The sequence below is a fragment of the Rissa tridactyla genome, chromosome 3 (genome assembly GCF_028500815.1).
Source record: "Rissa tridactyla isolate bRisTri1 chromosome 3, bRisTri1.patW.cur.20221130, whole genome shotgun sequence".
NCBI classification, from domain to species: domain Eukaryota; kingdom Metazoa; phylum Chordata; class Aves; order Charadriiformes; family Laridae; genus Rissa; species Rissa tridactyla.
Window position 1 is genome coordinate 19,890,537 of NC_071468.1, and position 22,056 is coordinate 19,912,592.

At 40.7% G+C, this 22,056-nt stretch overlaps 1 protein-coding gene across 2 annotated transcripts in view; it reads right to left on the reverse strand.

Annotated features, from left to right (window-relative positions):
• The window catches only part of PELI1 (pellino E3 ubiquitin protein ligase 1), a 44,732-nt gene that overhangs the window by 17,395 nt on the left and 5,281 nt on the right, over positions 1-22,056 (reverse strand). Inside the window, exons 1-2 of one of the 2 annotated variants that reach the window (XM_054195184.1) lie at positions 16,447-19,163; positions 13,656-13,820 (exon numbers count right to left, since the gene is read on the reverse strand). The exons of the other annotated variant lie outside the window; for it this stretch is intronic. Coding sequence (XP_054051159.1) covers positions 13,656-13,710 — 55 coding nt within the window. The 5' untranslated portion in view covers positions 13,711-13,820; positions 16,447-19,163. Of the gene's footprint in view, positions 1-13,655; positions 13,821-16,446; positions 19,164-22,056 lie in introns of those variants that run through there. 2 annotated transcript variants of the gene reach the window in all.

Below are 22,056 nucleotides of genomic sequence, written 5' to 3' on the forward strand. Positions count from 1 at the left end.
AAATGCTGATCTATTTCCTTCTCTGCTTCTCTTACATAACTGTACCCATGCATGCTATACTTTTTTTTTTTAAATTATCACTTATTAGCCCAGCTAGCTTTCCTCACCTCCCACGCAAAAAGTGATTTCTTAATACGGTGAGAATTAAACCAGCAGAACCTTTTCAAGCATTGCTATCCCCGTTTTCACTAACACTGTAGAACTGGACACACAACACACCTGCAGACGCCACCTGTACTGGACTCCCATGGCCAATGATGCTGGAACAGCTCATTCTCATAGGATGCACATTTAGAAAGGCAGATCTGCACGTGCCAGACCAGATTCTGAGCTCAGTTCTTATTTCACTAACATCGAAATCACTGCATCAAGCCAGTGGGTGGGATAACTGAAATGTCTGAGCCATAAAATGGTGATCCAGTTACCACAGCTTCCAAGTTACCACCACCTCTCAGAATCGATCATGCAAACTCTCCAAGGCTGCTGCAAGCACAATACGAGGCAGTCGCTTAACATTTACATCAAGTTTTACGTCACAGTTGTAGCAGGCCAGGGTGTGCATGACTCATTACCCTGGCTCAAGCCATGTACATGCAGGCTGGCAGTTGACATCTTCAACTTCTACGGGTGGAGATTCCTCCCGTTTCTGCGGCTCCTTCTTCAGCTTGCCACCTCAATTTTGCAAGCACTTTAAGGACTGGTTTCCCTAATCTGTCTATGCTTTAAAAAGTTGGCTTACCTGCTCAGTTGTTTTTACAGCTGGATCTGTTTCCCAGTTCAGCTTATGGCACAACATGTAGTCGTACCAGCAGAACCAAAGGTGGGGATGGCAGTCACGTTACTCAGCAGCAGTCAAAGCTAAGCACTGTTGAACAAGTTTTTTGTTCATAATGCCACAGAATCACAGAAGCGTTTAGGTTGAAAGAGACCTTTAAGATCATCGAGTACAACCGTTAAGCTAGCACTGCCAAGTCCACCACTAAACCACGTCCCTCAGCACCACATCTACCTATCTTTTAAATACCTCCAGGGATGACAACTCAAACACTTCCCTGGGCACCCTGTTCTAATCCTTGATAACCCTTTCAGTGAAGAAATTTTTCCTAATATCCAATCTAAACCTACCCGGCACAACTTGGGGCTGTTTCTTCTGGTCTTAGCGCTTGTTACTTGGGAGGAGAGACCAACCCCTACCTGGCTACAGCCTCCTCTCAGGTAGTTGTGGAGAGTGATAATGTCTCCCCTCAGCCTCCTTTTCTCCAGGCTGAACAACCCCAGTTCCCTCAGCTGCTCCTCATAAGGCCTGTGCTCTAGGTGTATGGTAACACAGCACAAGTTGCAACTCCACCTAAGACAGCTTCACTGCTGAGAACAAGGCAAACACATACCTGTTTTCTCTCTCCTTGACCTGTACTCTACAGCCAACCTTCCCCTAAGCAATACTTGTAAGGCCGTGCGGTTACATGATCTTGTCACCTACCCGAAAAACTCAGCTGCAGAATTCCTTGCCTTAGGATATTCTGGATAATAAAACTGTACATAGGCTCAAAGACAGTTCGCCCCCTGGCTCCTATCATAGATTACTATGCACAAAGATACCACTCTGCTCCACAGAAGTGATTGAGCCCCAGGTGCTGAACACTGAGAAGTACCTGGAGAAGCATCGATGTACAGGTGCTCCCTTGTTCCCATTCTCCAGGCTTCTGCTTCTGGCCACCAAAGAGGACCTGCCACTGAGTACTGATCTCAGACAGCATGGTCATTATCATAGCTGTCAGATTGCTGAGCTGGTGACGATCTTAGGAAAAACCGAAACGCAACACAGAAGCCCCAAGTGTTTTAACCCAAATCATTTTGCTAATCTGTTTGTGGGTTATTCTGTAAACCCACTACACCAATGCAAGTGAGGGGATAGGAACCTTCTGAATCAACCTCATCAGTAAAGCTAGAGACTCATCAAGCCGCATCTTGAGATTAAAGTTGAGCCCTCCTCCCTGCCAAAAATTCAAGAGCCTCACTCTACTGGCACATGACTCCAGCTTTTCCGCTGGTAGCTTGCAGAACCTTAAAATGGTGCCATTCACTGTGGTGGAAGCGTCACCTAATCCCACCTCCCCCACCACCTTCATATGTTTTATATTTCATCCTGGCCTATGCAAGGTTGGCAGCTTTAAACAGGGCTAAGGGTTTGGTTTTGTGGGTTTGGGTTTGTTTTGTGTTGGTTTGTTGTTTGGGTTTTTTTTTTTTTAAGAAAAAACAACAAACAAACCACAAAACATTATCAGGCCTGTATTAGTATCACTTAACACACAGATACGGCCACAAGAGCACAAAAGGTGCTCTGTATTCAGGTATTTAACTGCAGTGATAAGTCACTTTGGTATGACCACTTCTACGCATTACTTTTCTCTCACAGGCATTACTTTTCTCTCACAGGCCGTAACACTTGAGTTGTACTGTTTCAGAAGCATTTAGTCTGAAAATCTTAAGACTAATTTGCTTCTAGAGCTCCTTTATTTTCTCCTCTTACAGATGCCACTGTTCAGAGTCCAGGTTAATAAGCCTGTGGATTACTTTATGCTGCAGACACCTATGAAGTTACAGAATGAGGTAGAAATACCTTCTACTGCCCAACCCAGCCTGCCACAGATAACAATCCTTATCTCTGCACCCCACCTGCCTTCCTATTAGTGACCCACAGTATTCTAGAGCATAGTCTTCTGCTACCAGGCAAATACACCACATAATGTCCTTTTCAGAGCTCACTGTCCCCATCTTAAAGCAGGTTTTTTGAAGGTTTGTTTTGCCCCTACCCACACTGCTGTGGCTGCCTCTGAACCTCACCCTGCAGAATGTGAACTACTTTGTTTCCCTGCCCTTGTTTACTCACAGCCATGCTCTACTCATCTGTTCCCATGTCAGCATTGTCCCTAACTTTTATTAAGAGGAGGGTTTAATGATTTCCACTCCACACAAGAACCGTGCTCTGCCTTGAGGACTGGAAGCACACTGTCACTAGGCAAGCTAACTGATTTTTTTTCTGGAGCAGAGATACTGCCGACCGTGCCAGACTAAAACAATGAAATCTGTAGCCCAAGATATCACTGCTAATTTCATGAAGTGATGCTTAACTGCAGGGGAGGTTCTTTCCTTGAAGTTGTTAAAGAAATAAAGGGCTGTATCGTCATGTTCTTCTATCTGACTCACAAGCAGATGCTGTACAGTTTGATATAATTGCGTGATTTCACATTGACATTCAAAATGAGCTTTGAAGAGGAATGAATTTCTAGCTATATCAGTTAAAAAGACAGCCTTGCAGATATGGGCAAAGTGCAATGCTATGTCCCCCAGCGTGCAGACAGCCAAGAAGCCCAAGCAGCAAACTCTTCATACTAGACTTAACCTGATCAGTATATTACTGCTAAATTTCAAGATGGCCATTTTAAACATGTTTCTGTTTATAATTTTATTTAACAAAACAGGCAGCAGGATAAAAACCCCACACAGGATGAGTGCTTGAAATTGTCTCATGCAGGGTACAGAGGAAAGGACACCCAAGGAAACACTGAGAAAAGAGAGCAAAACCATGTAAGAATAGGATCTACAGTGTTCCCAAGGGGAAAGTATATTTGTACACCCAATACGGAAGGCTGAACTTGCACTATACCCCACCTTAACTCTGTTTCCCACAAAGTCAGTGGCTGAACTCTGATCAAAGCCAATGATGTCCAAAAACCCCAAAAATATTTAATGTGTTGGAAAGCGTGAATGCTGTTAGAGGGTTCCCAGAAGTCTAACCCCAGGTGCATGAGTGAAGAAGAAAGGAGGGAAGATTACTGACTTGCCAGCCCCATTAATCTTTCATTGTGTTATGTCACATGTAATCTCTGTGCAAGGAGTTTCCATGTTATACAGTTAATAAAGTCATACTACAGTGTTTTAAGGAGGTTATGGAGGGCGAAAAGCAGCCTGAAGCCAAGAACATGGTAATTAGAGTATACAATAGAAATGTTAATCAAATAATCTGCAGGAAGAGGAGGAGGGAAGGAAATGACCTAATCCCTTGCACTACTGTGTGGTGCCTTGTGGCAAGAAATAAGAAAATTCTTGTAAGCGCCAAGCAAACAAAGGTCCATTGTTATAGCTACAGCTTTCAGAGAATGCTTTGCTGCATCTCAAGCTGCCGCAACACGAAGGGTAGACGATACTTTATAAACTCTTCCACACTGAGCACTTCTGGCAGAGGTGGGAGAGGCTCATTAGATTTGTAGGACAGTTGAGTAAGAGAGATCTAAGTAGAATCTCAAGTTCTTAAGGCACAGCAAATGCTCCTTCAAAGGGATCTGCCAACTCTAAAATGCCTGTCATCCAACAACCATGGTGATCCTTAGGCAACTGTGGAGCAATTCCTCGCTGAAGCTGCAGTAGCCTAGTTACAGACAGGCAACAAATCATCAACGCTGCAGAGAAGCATTTCCTGTGACACGAGTCATCCTTTGCCATCAGACAAACCTAATGAGCATTTCTATGAAGCCCTATTCCACCCTTAGATCTTTGTGTGCCTGCTCTTCAGGTGCACCAGGGACGTCCTAGCCCTTCGACTCTAGGACAGCACAGTTACCATCAATGCATATCCCCACCCTGCAGACTGAAAAACAATTGTTCCTTTGTCTTCAGCTTAACCTCTGCTTTAGTAGGCACCCATGGCTTTCAGCACTGTACTGACTCAGTACTTTCAACTTCCTATAGGGCAGAGACTTCATAAACAAAAATGCATGCAAGATTCCTCATCCTTCCACCAAGAACATATTTCATAGTTAACCTTAATAGGAGCTGAAGGAATTTCAGGCAGGAATAAAGAAATACCTACAGGACTGCTGGACTACTGACTTTTATGTGCTTATATGCTTCTAAGAGGCTGAGTCAATTCCTTTCTTCATAAGGAACTTCATAGGGCAATTCAGGAGGTCATTCAGTCCAACCTCCTGCGCAAAGCAGGAGTTGGCTTCCCAGCTCTCAAGCTATTACTGCAAGAGACTGGGAGCTTTATGTATGAAATGGCATCAAGACATGCATTCCCTCAGGAAATAGGAAAGGTGTACCAAATGCTGGAGAACTGCAGATGACAAGCAGTCTTTCAGACCAGTCTGGAGCTTCATGTTTGTTCACAGCCTTCCTATGACTGTTTGGTTCAACATTTGCTTAAAATAAAACAATTGGCAAAAATTACTGCAGAGAGCTTGCTGCAGCCACACCAAAGATTGTTTGGGCTGATTAAACACTTGAAAGGGTGAGCCCCACAGCATGCCCTGTGTTTTACAGCAAGCTTCTCAACAGAAATGTGTCCCAATAAGCAGTTCAGCACTGACACCACAGAGCTCTATTCACAGCAGTCATTGCCAAAATAAGGCATTTGGGAACTGAGCTGCTCTTAAGATGATCCTTCACCTGGCTGAACAAGAACAACCTGAAGCATCAGACATGCTGGATTCCTAAAAATCCAAGACTGATAGGATGATAGGTAAGGCATCATTCTGAAGAAAACACATTTGTTTCCCAAAAGGTCAAACTGATGTAAGCCATCTGCTAAGTCCGAAACACGCAGATGTAATTGCACCAGGCTTCTTTCCAAGACAGTCAACTTGAGTTTCTCAGGTACCTGGAAACTGTTGTGAAAAATTTTATTTATTTATTTATTTTTTTTAAGTTCTCCAGGAACATTTCTGGATCTTGAAAACTCTGCAAGCCAAATACCGTATCTGCAAGTTCAATTAACCTAGGCTATGCACAAGCACTTCCTCAAAGAACTTTTTAGCTGTAGTTCTGCATCCTTTGAACAGCAGAACTCAGATTCACTGAGCTTCAGGTATTACGGTTTCCCCTAAATGAAGAAAGGGAGGCCCAATTTGAATTCATTTCCAAGATGTAGTTTTCCTGCTTGCAAAACTTTTAAGGTACCTTCTAGCAGAACTAGCTGAACCTGCACTACCTGAAAGTTTTCATTCCCACAAAGCTAGATGGTTTGACCACGGGCTTCTTCAGGGAAAGTTAAGACAGACAGTCGCTAGAAGTACTAACACACATTTGCCTCACTTTCAGTGATGCAAAACATTTCACATAGATTAGCAAAAAAAGGACAGAATGTATTCAGTTATAGAAATTCAGCTATAACTGGATGACTCCCCACACTCACATTAAAGGTAAAAAAGAATATCCTAAGAGGGACAAAGTTTAAAGACTATTCAGTACAGTTTCTATTCAAACTCCTACATCACACAAATGGATATCTTAAAATAAGGCAAGTACTCTTTCCCCTCAGAGAGGTGGTGAAGCACAAAAGCCAAGTTTATCCAATAGGGTTTCTCTCTGCTTTATCCTGAATTCCTCACCATGGTGTTGGTACACTCTTGATATTCACCATTTTGAGTGTAGCTCACCTGCAATTCCAGTAAAAAAAAAAAGTGCTGGATAACCTCCACACAGCTCTCCTCACCTCTGCATGTGAATATCCCAAGTCTGTAGTTCATACCTGAATATTTTGTAAGTCACCGCTAATAAATGTACCATCTTACTATATTCCTCCTCCTCCTAACTTCAAACTTTGGGCAGCTTTTTATATAAGGTACAAAACCTGGCCCCTTCTAAACATATCACCTCCAGCATTTACATATAAAAGCATATGACCTACATACCTCTGGATAGCTGTCAGAAGTCTGCCTACTCTCTGCAAGCCAAGTGTCAGTTTTTTATAGTGGCCGGATAGGATATATTACAGCCACGCATAAATGGCTGGTACCTCAATTTCCTATATTTCTGACATTCAAGCATGTCTTTTTTAGTAATATTTTAAATAATGTTGTACAAGCTCAGGTACAGAACAAAGGTTACCTTCAAAAACAATGTAGGAGAACAAGAATTGATTACTTTGCATATGCGATAGGTTTCTAATAGAGGTATATTGATATATCTCCAAATACATTAAAAGCCATCTCTTAATGAGTAAAGTTGACTAGATTTTATGCTAATACAACTTGTATTTATACATAAACACAAACTAACTTTTTGCACAATGTAAGTTTCCAGGTTAGTCACCTCTGACAGACAGCAATTCAAACAGGACAAAGTTCAAATATCTCCTCCACCTCCGTGTCACTTACCTGTTCCTAGTTTGTTACCACTCAGAGAAAAAAAAAAAATCCCATGCTATTCAATAATACCTTTTTCTTTCCTTTATAATCCCATAGGCGGTGCATGATTTAACACTTCTAGAGAGGAGCAATACTTTACTTCCTACACTTCTAATCCAATTTGGATAAGAGGTTTGCTGCTTATAAAAATAAACAGGCAGTTGCACTTTTCCTTTACCTCTATGTGGGCACTAACACCTAACAACTAAAAGGTCATTCTCAAAGACTAGTAAGAATTCAGTGCTAGGGATGCCATCCTAAATTTTACTCCTTGGTTGAGAAAGGAATCCAGTTTCTTGTTTCCAGGTAGAAGGAGAGAACTGGTAGGTACTCTTGGCTCTTGTCACATATGACATTTGGCATTATTGTGCCAAATATATTCTCACAAAAAAAAAAAAAGCCAATGATAGAGTATCTCAAGCATGGAGATGGAGGTGTGCTACTTCTATAGAGACCCATGGGACTTCAGTTTGACTGTATGGTCCAGCTTTTATTAAGAGCTAAGAAAATTGTTATGTTTATTTGACTTACAGTGTCACTAGTTTCAAGTTTTCAGTTTGCTATTTATACAGAAAAATGTTACCTTCAAGTAAGTCAAGGTATCTAGCTGAATATGGCAACTTTAAGTTAGTTCAGTCTTCAGCTACGACCAGAGGAACTCTGGTAGAAAAATACTTCCAAGCATGTTAGTCATGTGATACATTTTTGAAAAACACCAACAAGTATTTTTGTACCAAGATAGTGGCATGTTTGTTTTTTAAACTAACCATGCTCTCTAGAATCTGCATTGCTTTTTGTCCTCTCACAGTATGTCACTGAGGAAAGCAGAATCATACAAAAATCTAGCATACAAAGACAAAAGTAGAGTACAGGGATACCGACGGTCACTGTGGCAGAGCACTCTTCCAGCAATAGTCAAAGCGTGCACCCATTGCTAGACAGCATTAACACGTTCAGCCAGGAGTTTCATGGACTGCCCTTGCTTTTTCAATGACGTTAACTCAAGTCACTAACCCCAATGAAACTATACCAGACAGACAGCAATTTGACTCTTAGTAATTGCACTAGTGGGGAAAGCGCTCCTGAAGACAAAAAAAATTATGTTCTTCCTTGATCCAAACTCAACAGAATTCTGTCTGAATGCAAACCTTCAAGATTTGGCCTAGAAATGGATAAGAATCCTAAAACTGAGGTTTGAGGACGCAAGTTCAGCGTATTTCTCATCATCCAATGCAGGTTTGCTTACTTCCCACATAATATTCTCAAGCAAAATAGCTCAATATTTTTTTCTTCTGAAAAACACACATGCTTAAAGCTGTATCCTGGCTAGGACCGATTCTCTGTGGATACTATATTTCAAAGTTACCTGAAGAAGCCTCAAAACCAAATGCAGCTGAGCAGTTACAGATTGGACTAGATTTAAATCAGGACACACATGAAAAAAATCTACATCTCTCTCCCATTTCAGGCATTTCTGACATGCAAAGATAAATGCAAAAGTACCTTAACACTCACAAACTCACTTTAGCTGTTACCTTGGCTTTGCACTTTGTACCCATAAGTATTGAGAGGCAGGCTTTCGGCAGTAAAGAATTATTCATTTTCTCTCAAAAAAATTTTTTTCATTCAGGAAATAGGAAACACCGTTGGGCAAATATACAGAAAAGAGCATACAGCCACAAAAAGTCACAGTTTTGACAGTACCATGACCTAGTAATTTTTAAACAGTACCAGACGATTCAGAACACAGTAGTACTGTACTTTACACAGTTCTAAAATCAATTTCACATGATTTACAGCATGCACTTATTTATTAACCAAAGTGACTGGTTAATATAATACAGACTTCTTCTTTTCTGCCTCTTGAGAAAGAAGCTTCCACTTTAACCCACAGTGTGCATGCACTTCAGATACCAGGGTAACTTCAAGTGTACCTCTGCTTACCATGGAAACCTTAAGTCCTGTTTTTCTAGTATAGCAAAGTTAACAGTTATAATCTGGTATGGAGGAGCTGTTTCACTTGCCCTTTTTTAGTCAGCTGTTCAGCGCAGAGTGATTCATTCCAAGAAATCTGGCTCTTCAGAAGTAATCTTTGCAAGTTTTTAGGGGTAGCTTGGCCCTCTCAAGACTGACATCATTTATGAACATCCCTCCAAATGACTAACAGCTGCTCATACTAAGTGGAGCGGTGCCTCATTCACGTGCATTCATAAAGGTTTGTGGAAGTCCTGCTCACATTCAACTTGCTACCTGTCATTAGTTACTCTCCTGCTTAAGGGGTCCTCATTTGCGGAGCAGAAGAATGCCAGACTGCAGCAGAGGGTACACACAGTCACAGGCAACTGAGTTGGCACATGTTAAGAAGTTACTACCCAGACTCAGCAGAGATGCCCAACCATGTTCAAGCTCCTGGACCAATGCAAATTCAAAGTAAAGAAAACATTTAAGCAAGACCATTCAAGCAATTAACTACAAAACAGACGTACTAAGTATTAGAACTACCAATACTGCAAAGTCAGGGTAGCCAGTTTGACACCAAACAATCAGAATGAGTTAGGCAAGGGGACAAAGGCTATCAGTTTGTCAGGCTGAGACAACTAATAGGCAAGCTGCCGCTTTAGCAGCATGGTCTACCTCCATGCAACTCTGCAGGATTTTTATCTAGACTTTCAAAAAATATTCAAGCATGCTCAGTCTCACTTCAGCAACTTCAACACCAGCTGTAGAAGTAATATATATTCTGTAAACATAAAGGAAAACAAAGACTTTCTGTGGCTTTGCAGCCACTGTTGTACTTAAACTCTTTTGAAAACTCTGAAGTCACTCTGTACTTTTAGCCTTCCACTGATGGAAGTGTGTGAACTCTGTGTCTCCAAAATAAACTCTGAACTACACAAATACAGCGCTGTCGCAAGCGCATCCTCCTTTAGCCTCTCTATAATAGTACTTATTCTGTAAACATGACTGCTAGGACAAAAAGATGGGAGATCAGTGGCAGCAAAAAACTCAAATGCTATCAACACTATAGAGCACTACCAGACCAACAAGAATGGGAGTGTATCAGCTCCAATAATTTTATTGGTTTCTGAGGTGAAGCATTTTAATTTTAGTAACCACTTCGAAGCTGACTGAAGCTTTTTTCTTGGTTAGAAGAATGATTCAATTTTTAAAAAATCCTTAAGAGAAGGACAGAAAGTGCAGGAGTGCAACTGTTCAAAGTTTCAGTCTCAAAACTGGCCCAACAAGAACCGTGGGTTAGAGCTGAGCTCCATAGCGCAGCGCCTGTGGAGCAAAGCACCACTCCTGGGAATAACTGCACATTCCTAGTTTTGCTGGACAGCTATTTTTTTACTGTTTCTAGCATTAAAACTAAGCATGCTCCTATTTGCTGGACTGGGATTTGAAAAAGTCCACCTCTGGGAATAACTGGGTTTGTACTTGTCCTAGGTCCTTCTTTTAAGAACAGGAACAAGTCTAACATTAAGGGGTGCATTAGGAATTACCAGGCTCTTTTTTATATCTAGACCTGTCTTTTCAGGTCACCCTCCCCCACTCCGCACAATGTTAATACGTTAATACAATCGCAATTAATGTGATTTCCATCCCAACATCCTCACACATTACTAACCAATTTTTTATTAACAGATTTTAATACCTGAGTTTCCCAAAAGTTACAGCATGGTGCTTATTCTTTAGCTTTTGATATAGAAGTCTGCCTAAAAATTAAAAATTGGATAAAGAGAAAAAGAAAGGCTGCAACCTCTCCCCCCAAAGCAATAGTGTTTTAGCTTTATACACGGAAGCAGCAAAACTTGTCTTTACCTGCAGAAATAAAGGTCCAGAATACAAAAGTCAAGCAAAGACAGCAGAGAACCTAACACAAAGGGGCACTGAAATATTACAATCAAAATTCCCAGTGAAGTGGCAGCCAACTGAAATCCAAGATCACAAGAAAAGCTTTTTGTTAATTAGATGCAATCCAACCAGAAATGCACAGAGTAATCTAAAACAGCTCCAGCCTGCAAAAGACTGCATCCTTTGACAAAGCTTCAGCCTTTTGGATAACTGCTTGCAAACTCAACATGCTTCAAAGATGGTTTTTGCTGTGGTACAAATGAAGAATCCCTAATTAAATTAAATACATATATACTTGCAGCCTGTAAGTTTAGCCCAGAGTGGAATACTGCAACAAGATCCTCTTCCTTAAGTGTCTCTTTAAAGTGTGCCAAAACCATTAGTTTAAAGGATAATCTAAATAAAGCCATTGTTAATAAAATAAAACTACATCATACCATGGCTGGAACAGCTAAGGAACTGGTCAGGGAGGAAGGATTATTTCCTGGCACAGTAATGTAGCAGCAGACTGAGTTCTCTCTCTCTTTTTATTATTATATTAAGCCTTCACAATGTTTAAAAAAAATAAAACTGAAGTTTGTAGCTCATCTGTTTAACAGATGATCAATTGTATTGAGCAGCAGGGCTTTGTTTATAGGTGCACTGTGCAAAAAAAAAAAAAAAAGAAAAGTAAAAGCATACTTAGCAAGGAAAAGAAACTAAAGTCCAAATTCTGATTTTGTTCATCTACCAGGTCACCTCACCAAACCTGATACCTGAGTCTCGTTATGCAGGTGCAAGTAAGGATTCAACTGCATTGAAGCCAACTGAATTAACCAGCATAAGCAAGATCGCTATCAGCCTACCTAAGCAAGACTGTACTAGAGAAGATCTGGGCTGGATGTGTAATTTAATTCACCACTCTGATTTTGGATAAGCCCCAGACATTCAGAATAATTGCAGTGCTGTCAGAGACAATGCTCAGTGTCAGTTATAGTATTTAAGTTGCGTACTGTTTGTCTGAAGAGATGAAGCACTCAAGTGCCAGATACCTTCTGGCTTCTGAAGCCACCAGCTTCAACTGTGTTCCACAACTCCTCAGGAATGACGCTCTTAATAGGAGCTTGTTGCAAGTATTTTGGCTTATACACGAGTACTTGAACATGGTAAGTCCTCTCTGACCCACCATATTTCATTCAGTAGAAACTTCTTCCTAACAGACGAGACTCTCAAATTGATAAACCAAAGCTCTAGCAGCTACACTATTATTAAAGCTCCAGACCATACTGTACTATCTGTTGAGCTTCACCTTGAAATGCACTGTCAGAGTTAAGTAACTTTGAAATAAGAATCCACTCACTATTGAAACTTCACAGAAAACCCAGAGGCACAGTGGAAAAAAAAAAAGAAATATACAGCATGAATCCAAGTCAGCAAACTCACGTGAAATAAATAATGAAGTGGAGTTTTCTATACTTAAAATGTTTTTGGGCTGCTAACCACCAATACTGACTGCTCATAACCAGTTTTAGGACTTTGTCGGTTTAAACAAAAATAGCAGCTGTTGAAGTACTGGTATCTTTGATCATGAAAAACATTATTATGATTAGCATCTCATGCCTATTTGCTCCAGTCCCTTGAGATGTAAAATAAAACTAAGAATTTTCAAAGTTACAATGCCAGAAGTCTTCTCACTATTAATCACACCCATTGTACTTGAGGTTGTACTTTTAATTTCACTAGCATTAACTTGGTATGAAAACTGGTCCAAGCAAAGAAAAGTTATCTTCTCACAACACCACATTATTACTTTGATGCAAGTAACAGCGAGAGGAGGCAGCAGCTGTTGTCCTCAAACCAGAGGACTAAGGAAAAAGAACAAGCCACAGATATATTCACAGACAAACCTACAGAAAGCAATGCAAGAATTTTCAGCCTACCACATCAGAAGGGTATACAGTCAGTCTAATGATGAAACTTAAGACACAGCTCCCTGAACCTCTTAGAAAACACCTGTTATTAAATTTGTTTCTCTTGGGTTAGTGAGGAAAGTCAGCTCATGGACAAACTCTGGTCAGCAGGTCTGGAGAAAAGAAGGGTGCGAGGCTGCACAACTAGGATCTGGGAAAGGAAGGTCTGTGCGTGCACAGACCAGGGAGATGAGAAGGCATCACTCTCAGCAGGCAGTAAATATTATTTCACCTCAGAGCCTCTGGAAACAACCTCCAGTAGAAATCCAACACTAGGGCACATCAAAGTACAATTTGGTACAGCTTAGCAGCCACCTCTCTAACATAATCTGCAGTTTTATAACAGCTAGAGGTAGTTGCTGTAGAGAGATGCTGTCCAATGAACAACTTAGAGCATTTGCTCTCTGCTTTAAAAAAAGAAAAAGTTTAAAGAATACCATTATGGACAGTAACAGCAAGACAATACTAATAGTTTGTATTGCTCTACACTTGTACTTCTCGCAACTAATATCAATCAAAATCTTAGCGGTAAATGAAAGGTCTGTTTTGAGGGAATTCTAGAAGTAGTAACTGAATTTTCTCGTCAAATTTTTCAGATAGGAGAAGTTCAGGTGCAAGTAGAAAAGTCTGTTCTCTTAGAACAACTGTGTAGAAGTAAACTCACCATGTCCAAGAACCGTGAGATTGTAACCGCACTTCCACTTGGATTTACGATACATAATCAAAAGCCACACTCGCAGAGGGAAAATGACCTGTTGATGATGGTGGCTGTCAACAATGGGTTCAGATCAGTTAGCTGCTAGTGCAGACAGGACAACATTTTTCAACACTGTGAGAGAAAGTGAGAGCGAGACCATATGGTTAAGCCCCATCCACATTAGCACCAAATGGCTAGCATCACCAATTGAAAACTGTCAGGTGGGAGAGGCAGAGGTGGGAAGTCTACCTGTTGCTCACTGCCACCATAAAGAATAGTTTCATAGAGGTTTATCAATGTTGGCTCACTGTCTACTGGAATAAATGCATTTTGAGAAAAGCACAAATAACATGTCTTTGAACACAGCATATACTTGTGTCCAGTCAATACTCCCAGGGCAGAATAACTCAAAAACTCAGTTGTTCAAAATTATTCAAGGAATTCAGTTACCAGTCGGTTTCAGCATGCTCCAGATTTACTGAAACTTAAAAACATGTTCTGGAATTACACAGGATAAGTCTAAGTTTTACTTTTACAGAAGACTGACTGTTGCAGGTAAGCATTAGACAAGTATTACCAGCAGACACCTTGCATGTATGCTATTGAAGACCGTGCAAAATAAAGGGATGAAAGAGCTGGCTTTAACTTCAAACTACCTTCAGTAAGGTGAGCTGGACCAGATGATCTCCAGAGTTCCCTTCCAAAATAAATTAATAATTCATTGTCAAACCTGGCCACTAGTGCAGAGGCATGAGCTTCGCATACAAAGGCGGAAGCACTGCATCGCAGAACTATTATTTATCACCTATTCTCACGACCTGCAGGAACACCTGCACTTAGTTGTTACCACTTTCATAGAGCACATTCTGTGATTAAACAATTTTAAGGCAGCATAAAATACCACTGCCTGCAAAGGCAATGGTCCTGCCTGCTGCCCTGCATTTAGATGATGTAAGGTTTTTGCACATCCATGGTGTCTCCACAAATTCACACCCTGATCTCCTCCTTAATTTGATTTACTAGGTTCCATGAGTGCACCTGAAGACAGGAGAGGAACAGAGAGCTGGGACCATCTTTCATGTGTTCATTTCCAGAATAAGAGCAAAGTTATGTTTTTTTGAAATGCATGGACTAATTAACAGCATGATGACAGGAAATAGGGTTTGTTCCTCAGCAGCACTTAAAAGCTGTGTTTAATCTTCAGAAACAAGGGAACGTAACCACTCCTATTTTTAACTTTGGAGCTAATTTTTGTTTTCTTTATACTTACTCTTCTATTCAAGTTATTTTGTTCCTTTAGGTAACAAAAGCTACATTCATCAGCAGAAGACAGCTTAGTACAGCAATAATCTTATTAGCACGCATATTGAGTTAATACTAAGCTTATATGAAGGGTTTTTGAAAATAAAGCTTGAAAACAAGCACAGTAACAGCAATAAACTAAAAATTTCAAGCTCTGTCTCAGTTACAAAAGCAGACTTGCAACAACCCTTTATTCTGTCTTCATTGGGTTTAGTCAGTTTCTCTACGTTTCTCCATAGGACAAGTTTTCTATTACGGTTTTTGCTATGCTTGGGGGTCTAGGACTTGAGAGAACTCAAGAGAGAAAAGGAAGACAAGCACCATTAGCCTACTCAATTCTGCAGCAACATGTAGCACCAATCCCTCTTACGAGGAACACCAAAATAAAAATTACCAAAATTCTTTTGAGAGACAAAAGTGAGGCACAGTTTATCTGCTAACATTAACGCAAGTTACTTCCGTAACCAGTTTCCATAATAAAACTTGGGGTATACTAACATTAACACATCTTAGGGTCTAGTTGCAAAAACCAATAGTCCTTCCACATTGGTCATTTGATCGCATGCTGGGAAAGCATCTTCTAGCACTGCTTGGCAAAGTTAAACTGCAGAAATTGAACAGGCCACAGCAGAGACTCCAGCACCTCTGCTAAGTTGCTATGAGAAGACAGGAGAAGGACATAAAATACAGCTTTTGAAAACTGCGGGAGAGTATCTGAAGATCATCAAAGCTTAAGTGATGCTTCCAAAGACTAATCACCATCCTTAAAATGGAGTAAAATCTGAACTATAGACTACGGCTGAGGACTGGATAACTGCAGTTAGACTTAAAATCACACTTAATCCTTTGGCATAAGATTTAGGCCTACAAGAAGTACTGAGTGCTGTGGTTAAGCCTATAATAAAGACTAACTAAGAATTCCCACATAGCTCAATCACAATTAATGAGTATTAATGGAGAGTGTAGAACTCCTTGGGATTTTAAGTCTCTCTGTATCAAGACACCTCTCTTCCTCACTTAGATGCATGTCTTCTAAGACCTGAGCAACTTTACTCTAGCAACACTATCAGAAGGTAAAGCTGGAAAACAGAAACCAAAACAAGACTGTCATTTAATAAAAGGAGGCTCAGTAGGAGAAGTAGAAGAGGCAGAGGGGGAAAAGCCAGGCTCCACCGAGTGTCATGCCCTCCACACAATGGAAGGGAATCCTGCTCCACACTGAGGGCTATGCGCCACCTGGCCAGAAGCCATGGTTAAGCACAACTACTTGGCCCTGAGGGTTGAAAATAAAAGATGAACAGCCAAAATATGAGGCCAGCAGATACAGCTGTCAGGCAGGGATCGGCAGACCTGACGACTGTAGCGTTATGAATGCTCCAGCCCACGTTGGTTGGCTGTTTTGCACTATGCCCTATTCTTTCCCTCAGTTATTTCCTTCCTCTCTTTGTTTACCTACCGTAACTCCTGTTTGTGCTCTGTTTCTCTCCCCTACCGCTTCCCATTTTTATCTCTTCAGAGTCCAAGGTCTTATGGGCATAATTCCATTCACACGTGATACGAGCACTGCGAAATGAAAGTTCACATCTTTTGGCATGTTTAGCTGATTGTAATAGCCCTTTCCCATCTCAGGTTTTTATAAAATTCAAGTTTCTTGAAAGACAGTTGATAGACTCTGTTTATAACACCACTCTTAGTCACAGCATACCAGTCAGTATTAAAGACAGGCATTCACAGCTAATGCAGTGTGCTGATTTAGCTTCTATAAATGGAGAGTTTGGCCATTGCAGAGATGTCTGATCTACAGCTCTCACTCATATAAACAGTCCCTAGCCACACAAATAAAGACTGTCAAGAGCCTTCTACAAATTCCTGCAGGGAAAAGAAATTAAAACAATAGCAGATTGGATGGAACAGCTCTAAGAAAAATCAATAATGGTAGCTGTAAAATCTAAAATTAAAGTAAGTCTGGTTTTGATGCTTTCAGTACACATAGTACATTAAATTTGGCATAAACCCAATGGAACATGAAGTACTTGTGGACAATGTCTGCCAAGAGCTAGAAATATAGCACTTAGTCTTTAAAGAACAAACAGAGAGCCTCAGACCGTTTCTACTTTATGCATCTGAAAAAAAATTAAATCAAGGTGATCTTTCCGAGGGAACATTTGTATTAAATCTAATTGGTGTGCTTTGTGCAATACTGAATTGAGCATATGCCGATTGGCAGAGAATCAGTATTTTTCATTTTATAATCCGTTGCACTTGTGACAAAAGGTTACGAACAGATGTTATACCTCTCCATATTCCAAATCACTGTGCTTTCCTCCTTAGCAGCAGGCTTGTGCCTCAGATAAGCTCTGTACCTGGTCCTTGGTCACGCTGACACTTCTAAACATCCGACACAGTGGAAGTAGAAAAGAAGCATGGGAAGCATGAACCCAGAGAACTAAAGCTGCACTATCAGCTTTTTCACCCACCTTCACATTTGTTGGCACTTCATTAGTTTACATGCCTCAGAGCAGAGCAAGATTTGATTAGTAACTGAATACTAATCCGCATTTCTGTAGCAGCCTCCAAACATTAGCAAATTAAGCATCAACACACCTGTGAATTCCTTACCTTTATTTTAATAAGGACAAAAAAATAGGGAGACAAGTCTAACACCCATGTGGGGCTTTGGAGACATCATCCATCATCCCAGCCTACAGGTTCCTCTCCCTGCCACCTCCCATACACTGAACTCCTAGTTGGACAGGGAAGTGGAGCGCAATTCTGGCTTTATTAGGTTTTCTGTTATACATGGAAGGGTTAGAACATGCTTCCCCACATCTCCCAGGGATTTAGAAGTGAACACACCCCTCTCGTCTTTAAGGCCTGCATGAGGTGCTGGCACAGCTGGCAACCCTGCCTTGGGAAACTGGAGAGCGAGAGAAGAGAAAACAGGCGATGTTACACTTTACATCTGCGCAGAGTGAGGCAAGAAGCTTCTCATGCCATCTCACTCCACACGTAAGCCAAGCACTATCTACATCTTTAAAACCTCTATTTCTTGATGACTGAGGCTTTGAAATATATACCAAATGGCCAGACAAATCTGACTGTTAATCGTCAGCAGCATGCCTACAATACTTGCTGTTGTGGACTCGAAGAGATTGAGAGATACCAGATGCTAGCTACACGTCCTTACTGGCATGGTAAATAAGCTCTTCAATTCTCCTTGGGATTGGTTCTTCTTGGCTTTAAGGTAAAAGTTAACTCTTCCCCCACCTTTTGTATCAGGCTCCTATCTCTGCTCCTGTTTAGACACTGCCACCTTAAATGAGCTCCTCCCCAAAGTTATAGTAAGTGACAGATTGCAGGAAAAATGCTTGTAACACTTTCCCTCTAGAGGTAGGGGTTTCCCTTGCTAACTATGCATATCTGAGAACAGTGAAGTATGAATAGTTATTTCAATGAGGAAAAAAAATAAATACCGTATCTATATTGGCATAGAAATTCAAAAGCAGTTTCTATATCTAAGTCACAAGTGGCTTATGAGCCCCCACATTTTACTGCAGCATCCTGGCCTTTCTCAGTCAGCAGTGAGAGGTTGAAGAACCTACTCTACATTGACATCTGTCTCTGAAAGCCTAAGAAAAAGCTAATACACTGGCCACAGTACTGACTGTAAGAATACGTACATATGTAAGAAAAAAAAAAGAGTGGTTAAAAATAAAACCTACTCGTGCATTTATCTGTTTGCATGATCAAGTTGAGTTCCTCAACTTCAGCAGGTGGCTGACTGCCCCAACAGAATAATGCATCACTTCTTTTAAAAAACAAAAGACAAAACCAACCCAGCTGCTACCCTCACCATGGTACACTCCAGCTCTCTGCAACAACCTTGAGGAGCTTGCAGAAACCTTAACCAACAGGCAACAGTTTATGCTGCACCAAAAGGGAAGGCTCTACTGGAATAATATTTCACATCCACCACATACAGCACCAAATGAATGCTAAAACAACTGATGTGGGCTATCAGCAACATAGGAATTACCTTATTAAAAAAAAATATCAAAGAACAAAGATGCGGTATGATGGATCCACTTACCACAGGAATCAAGAGGAGACGACTTGGCTGTGAAAGTCATCTAAGTACACAGGGGTGATCAACTGCCTTCAGGTTAACATGCACTGCAGTATAATTTGTCTTAAACTTGGTCGGGTAATCCCAGGGTATGAAGTGCACAGTTATATATATATGATTGATTTATACATATATAAAAACATATGTAATGCTTTAACTCTAAGGGAAGGAAGCAGTCCTCATCTAAAGTGTCAGCACTACCATCACAAATTTGTCTAAACATTATCACATGATAAAAAGAACAAATGAAACTCTCTAAGAGCCTACTTTTGGGCCTTCTGCTTCTCTGAACTACTTATCTGAAAAACTGAAAAAAATATCTAGCTCTTTTCCCTGTTAAAAAGCCATTTTTACTGATTGCCCCCATAAGTTTCAGGGAGTTTGAGGTGGATCTCTCACAGCTCTTTGCTGAAGGTGCATTTAAACAAATATCCCTCTAACAAACACAAATACCAGGTGTTGAAGTTTTGACTACTATCTTCTCCCCTCTAACTATTCAACTTCTAATCATCACTATTGATGTTAAAAATATTTTAACTTTACAATGCCAATCCAGTGTGAGAACAAGCTGGAAACATTTTCTGCGTAAAAACAGAGATGGCCTTTCCATGTGGCTTTAATGCATTCTTTTAAAGCAGAAAAAGATGACAAAAGAGTAAGTCACTTGAACGTACCAAATCATTAACAGGTGTACAGCAAGCAATATTCCTTCCCCTCTCCAGCCCAAGTTTACCAGTTTCATACATGTTGGCCATCCAAGCCTAGACTGTGTCCTAGGGCTAAGAGTGGGCCACCCGCCACCCAAGCACAGAAGACAGGTTGTACTAGAGCATACCTAGGAAGCTGTGCATAGACTCGTGCCACTTATGGGCATCATACACCCTTTTGCGGTGTTCTGAAAGCGGCATTCCTAAATCTGAACGCCATCAAAGTTTGATCATGAAGATGGAAATAGCAATATTGACTGAACAGTCCATAACTCTGGTTTCACATACATGAATAGTCAATAACTCTGGTTGTTGACTCTTCCAGAGTTTCCATCTGGTAGAAACTCTCCCAGTTTCTATCAGAAGAATTTTGTCATGCTTATTAAGCATGTTATATTTTCTTTCCTAAATTCAAAACAGCATGCTTGCCCAGTAGAAAGGAACCAGATACCCTACCTGCGACACTAGCTAAAGATTGAGGCCCCTGCACTCTCTTTCACTGCAGAGTAGAAGTTCAAAGTCATCTTCCGCTGGCCTCGAAATACAGCAGTGATCTAAATGCAGCAACTCAAATACCTACGTGCATTTACTTTCTTCCATGTTGAGCATTCCTCAGAGTATTTAGAGTGGCTCAGGGAAAAAGCAAACCAAAGCCAAACAAAGAAAAAATATATTAGTGGGAAGTGGCGGAATTGAAATATTTTTAGAATTAGCAGTTTATCCCAAGAGGTGCATTAAAGAAGGAAAACGAGCAACAAGTTCTTTAAAAAGAAGCAAATTACTTTATAGTAAGCCTCCATGTGTGATGCATTTTGGATTTTTCCCCTAACCTCATTCATACCAAATAAATAGTTCAGCTACACAATATGACAAAAGAATCATTACTTATTTTCCCAGTTGAACCTTGTGTTAAGCCACCATTAAGGCAATATTTATTCTTGTAAAAATATTGTACTGAACTACAACTGCTTCAGACAAGTGGAAAGGATATCAAGGTAGCATCAGGCAGAAATCTCAGTATACATTTTAACATTTAAGAGAAGAAGAGCCTTGACATTTCTTAGCAGGAATTCTTCAGGGACCACTTTTATCATTGAACGTGAAGAATTTGTCTTAGGACAAAGAAAATACAGATGAAATAGTCAAGTTTGCATGATTTTAAAATCAAGTCTTTACTATTTAATGCTGCGCAACCATTAAAAGCAGAAGGAATTGAGGGCAGGGAAAGCCGGCACTTTGGGGCAGACCTGTAACTGTCAGAGAGGCATGATCTTCACACAAGGAAAGCAACTACAAACACATGAAACTCTAAGCCTAATTTTGCTACTAGTTTAACATTGTCTTACAGCATCCCAATTGACTTGACGGTTAAGGGGGCCATGTGTGCAGGCTACAGTGGCACACTAGTTCCCATACCTAAAGCCCACGGTTCCACCTAGGTGCTTTGTGTGCTGCCCCAGCTGTGGCTGATCATTTCTGGGGCAAAAAAGACCAGCTGGATGGAAACATTTCAAGCTGGATCTAACCCGGACATGACAGTTTGGCTGCCCTGACCCAAGGAACAATTAAGACATTTGTGTTGTTGACATAGGTCAAGGGGTTACCATCCTAGAGGACAAACTGGCAGAAGGGAGGGAGAAACTAACTCAACAGCTGCTACTTTCCAGTTGCTCGCTTCTCTGTTCAGACCAACTGCCAGACAATTAAGCAGGAGCACTGATGAAGCAAGCAGGACAGGGTGAGATGCTCAAATCAGATCACTAAGTTTGCTCTCACCACACCTCCAGAAACTTACAGGCCTTGAGCTCCACCAATGGCAAGTCTTAAGAGTCATCTTGACAGACAACAAATCAGTCCCTTCAAATTTATCTTTATCCCCAATCTTGCCCATGAAGTAAGGAAAATAGGTATCCCAGCTTAGAAAAGAGTATTTTTAAGTGTTTGTAATGAAGCCCAAAGGGTTCACTATAGTTGCAGAAACATTGTACACTTGAAATACAAGTGGCTAAGTACATTCAGGCAGATGAATCAATTGGCAATGGAAGCAAAAAAACAATGATGGTCATCTACTTGAAGACAATTTTGGCTAGGCAGGGTTTTGTTATTGTTTTTCTGGTTTTAGGCGGGGGGGTTGGTTGTTTTTTGTTTTGTTTTGTTTTTTCCATATGCTCCTCAAGTCCTAGCTCCAATAAACTATCCCCCCAAAGAACCTTACTTGACCAACTTGCTCCAA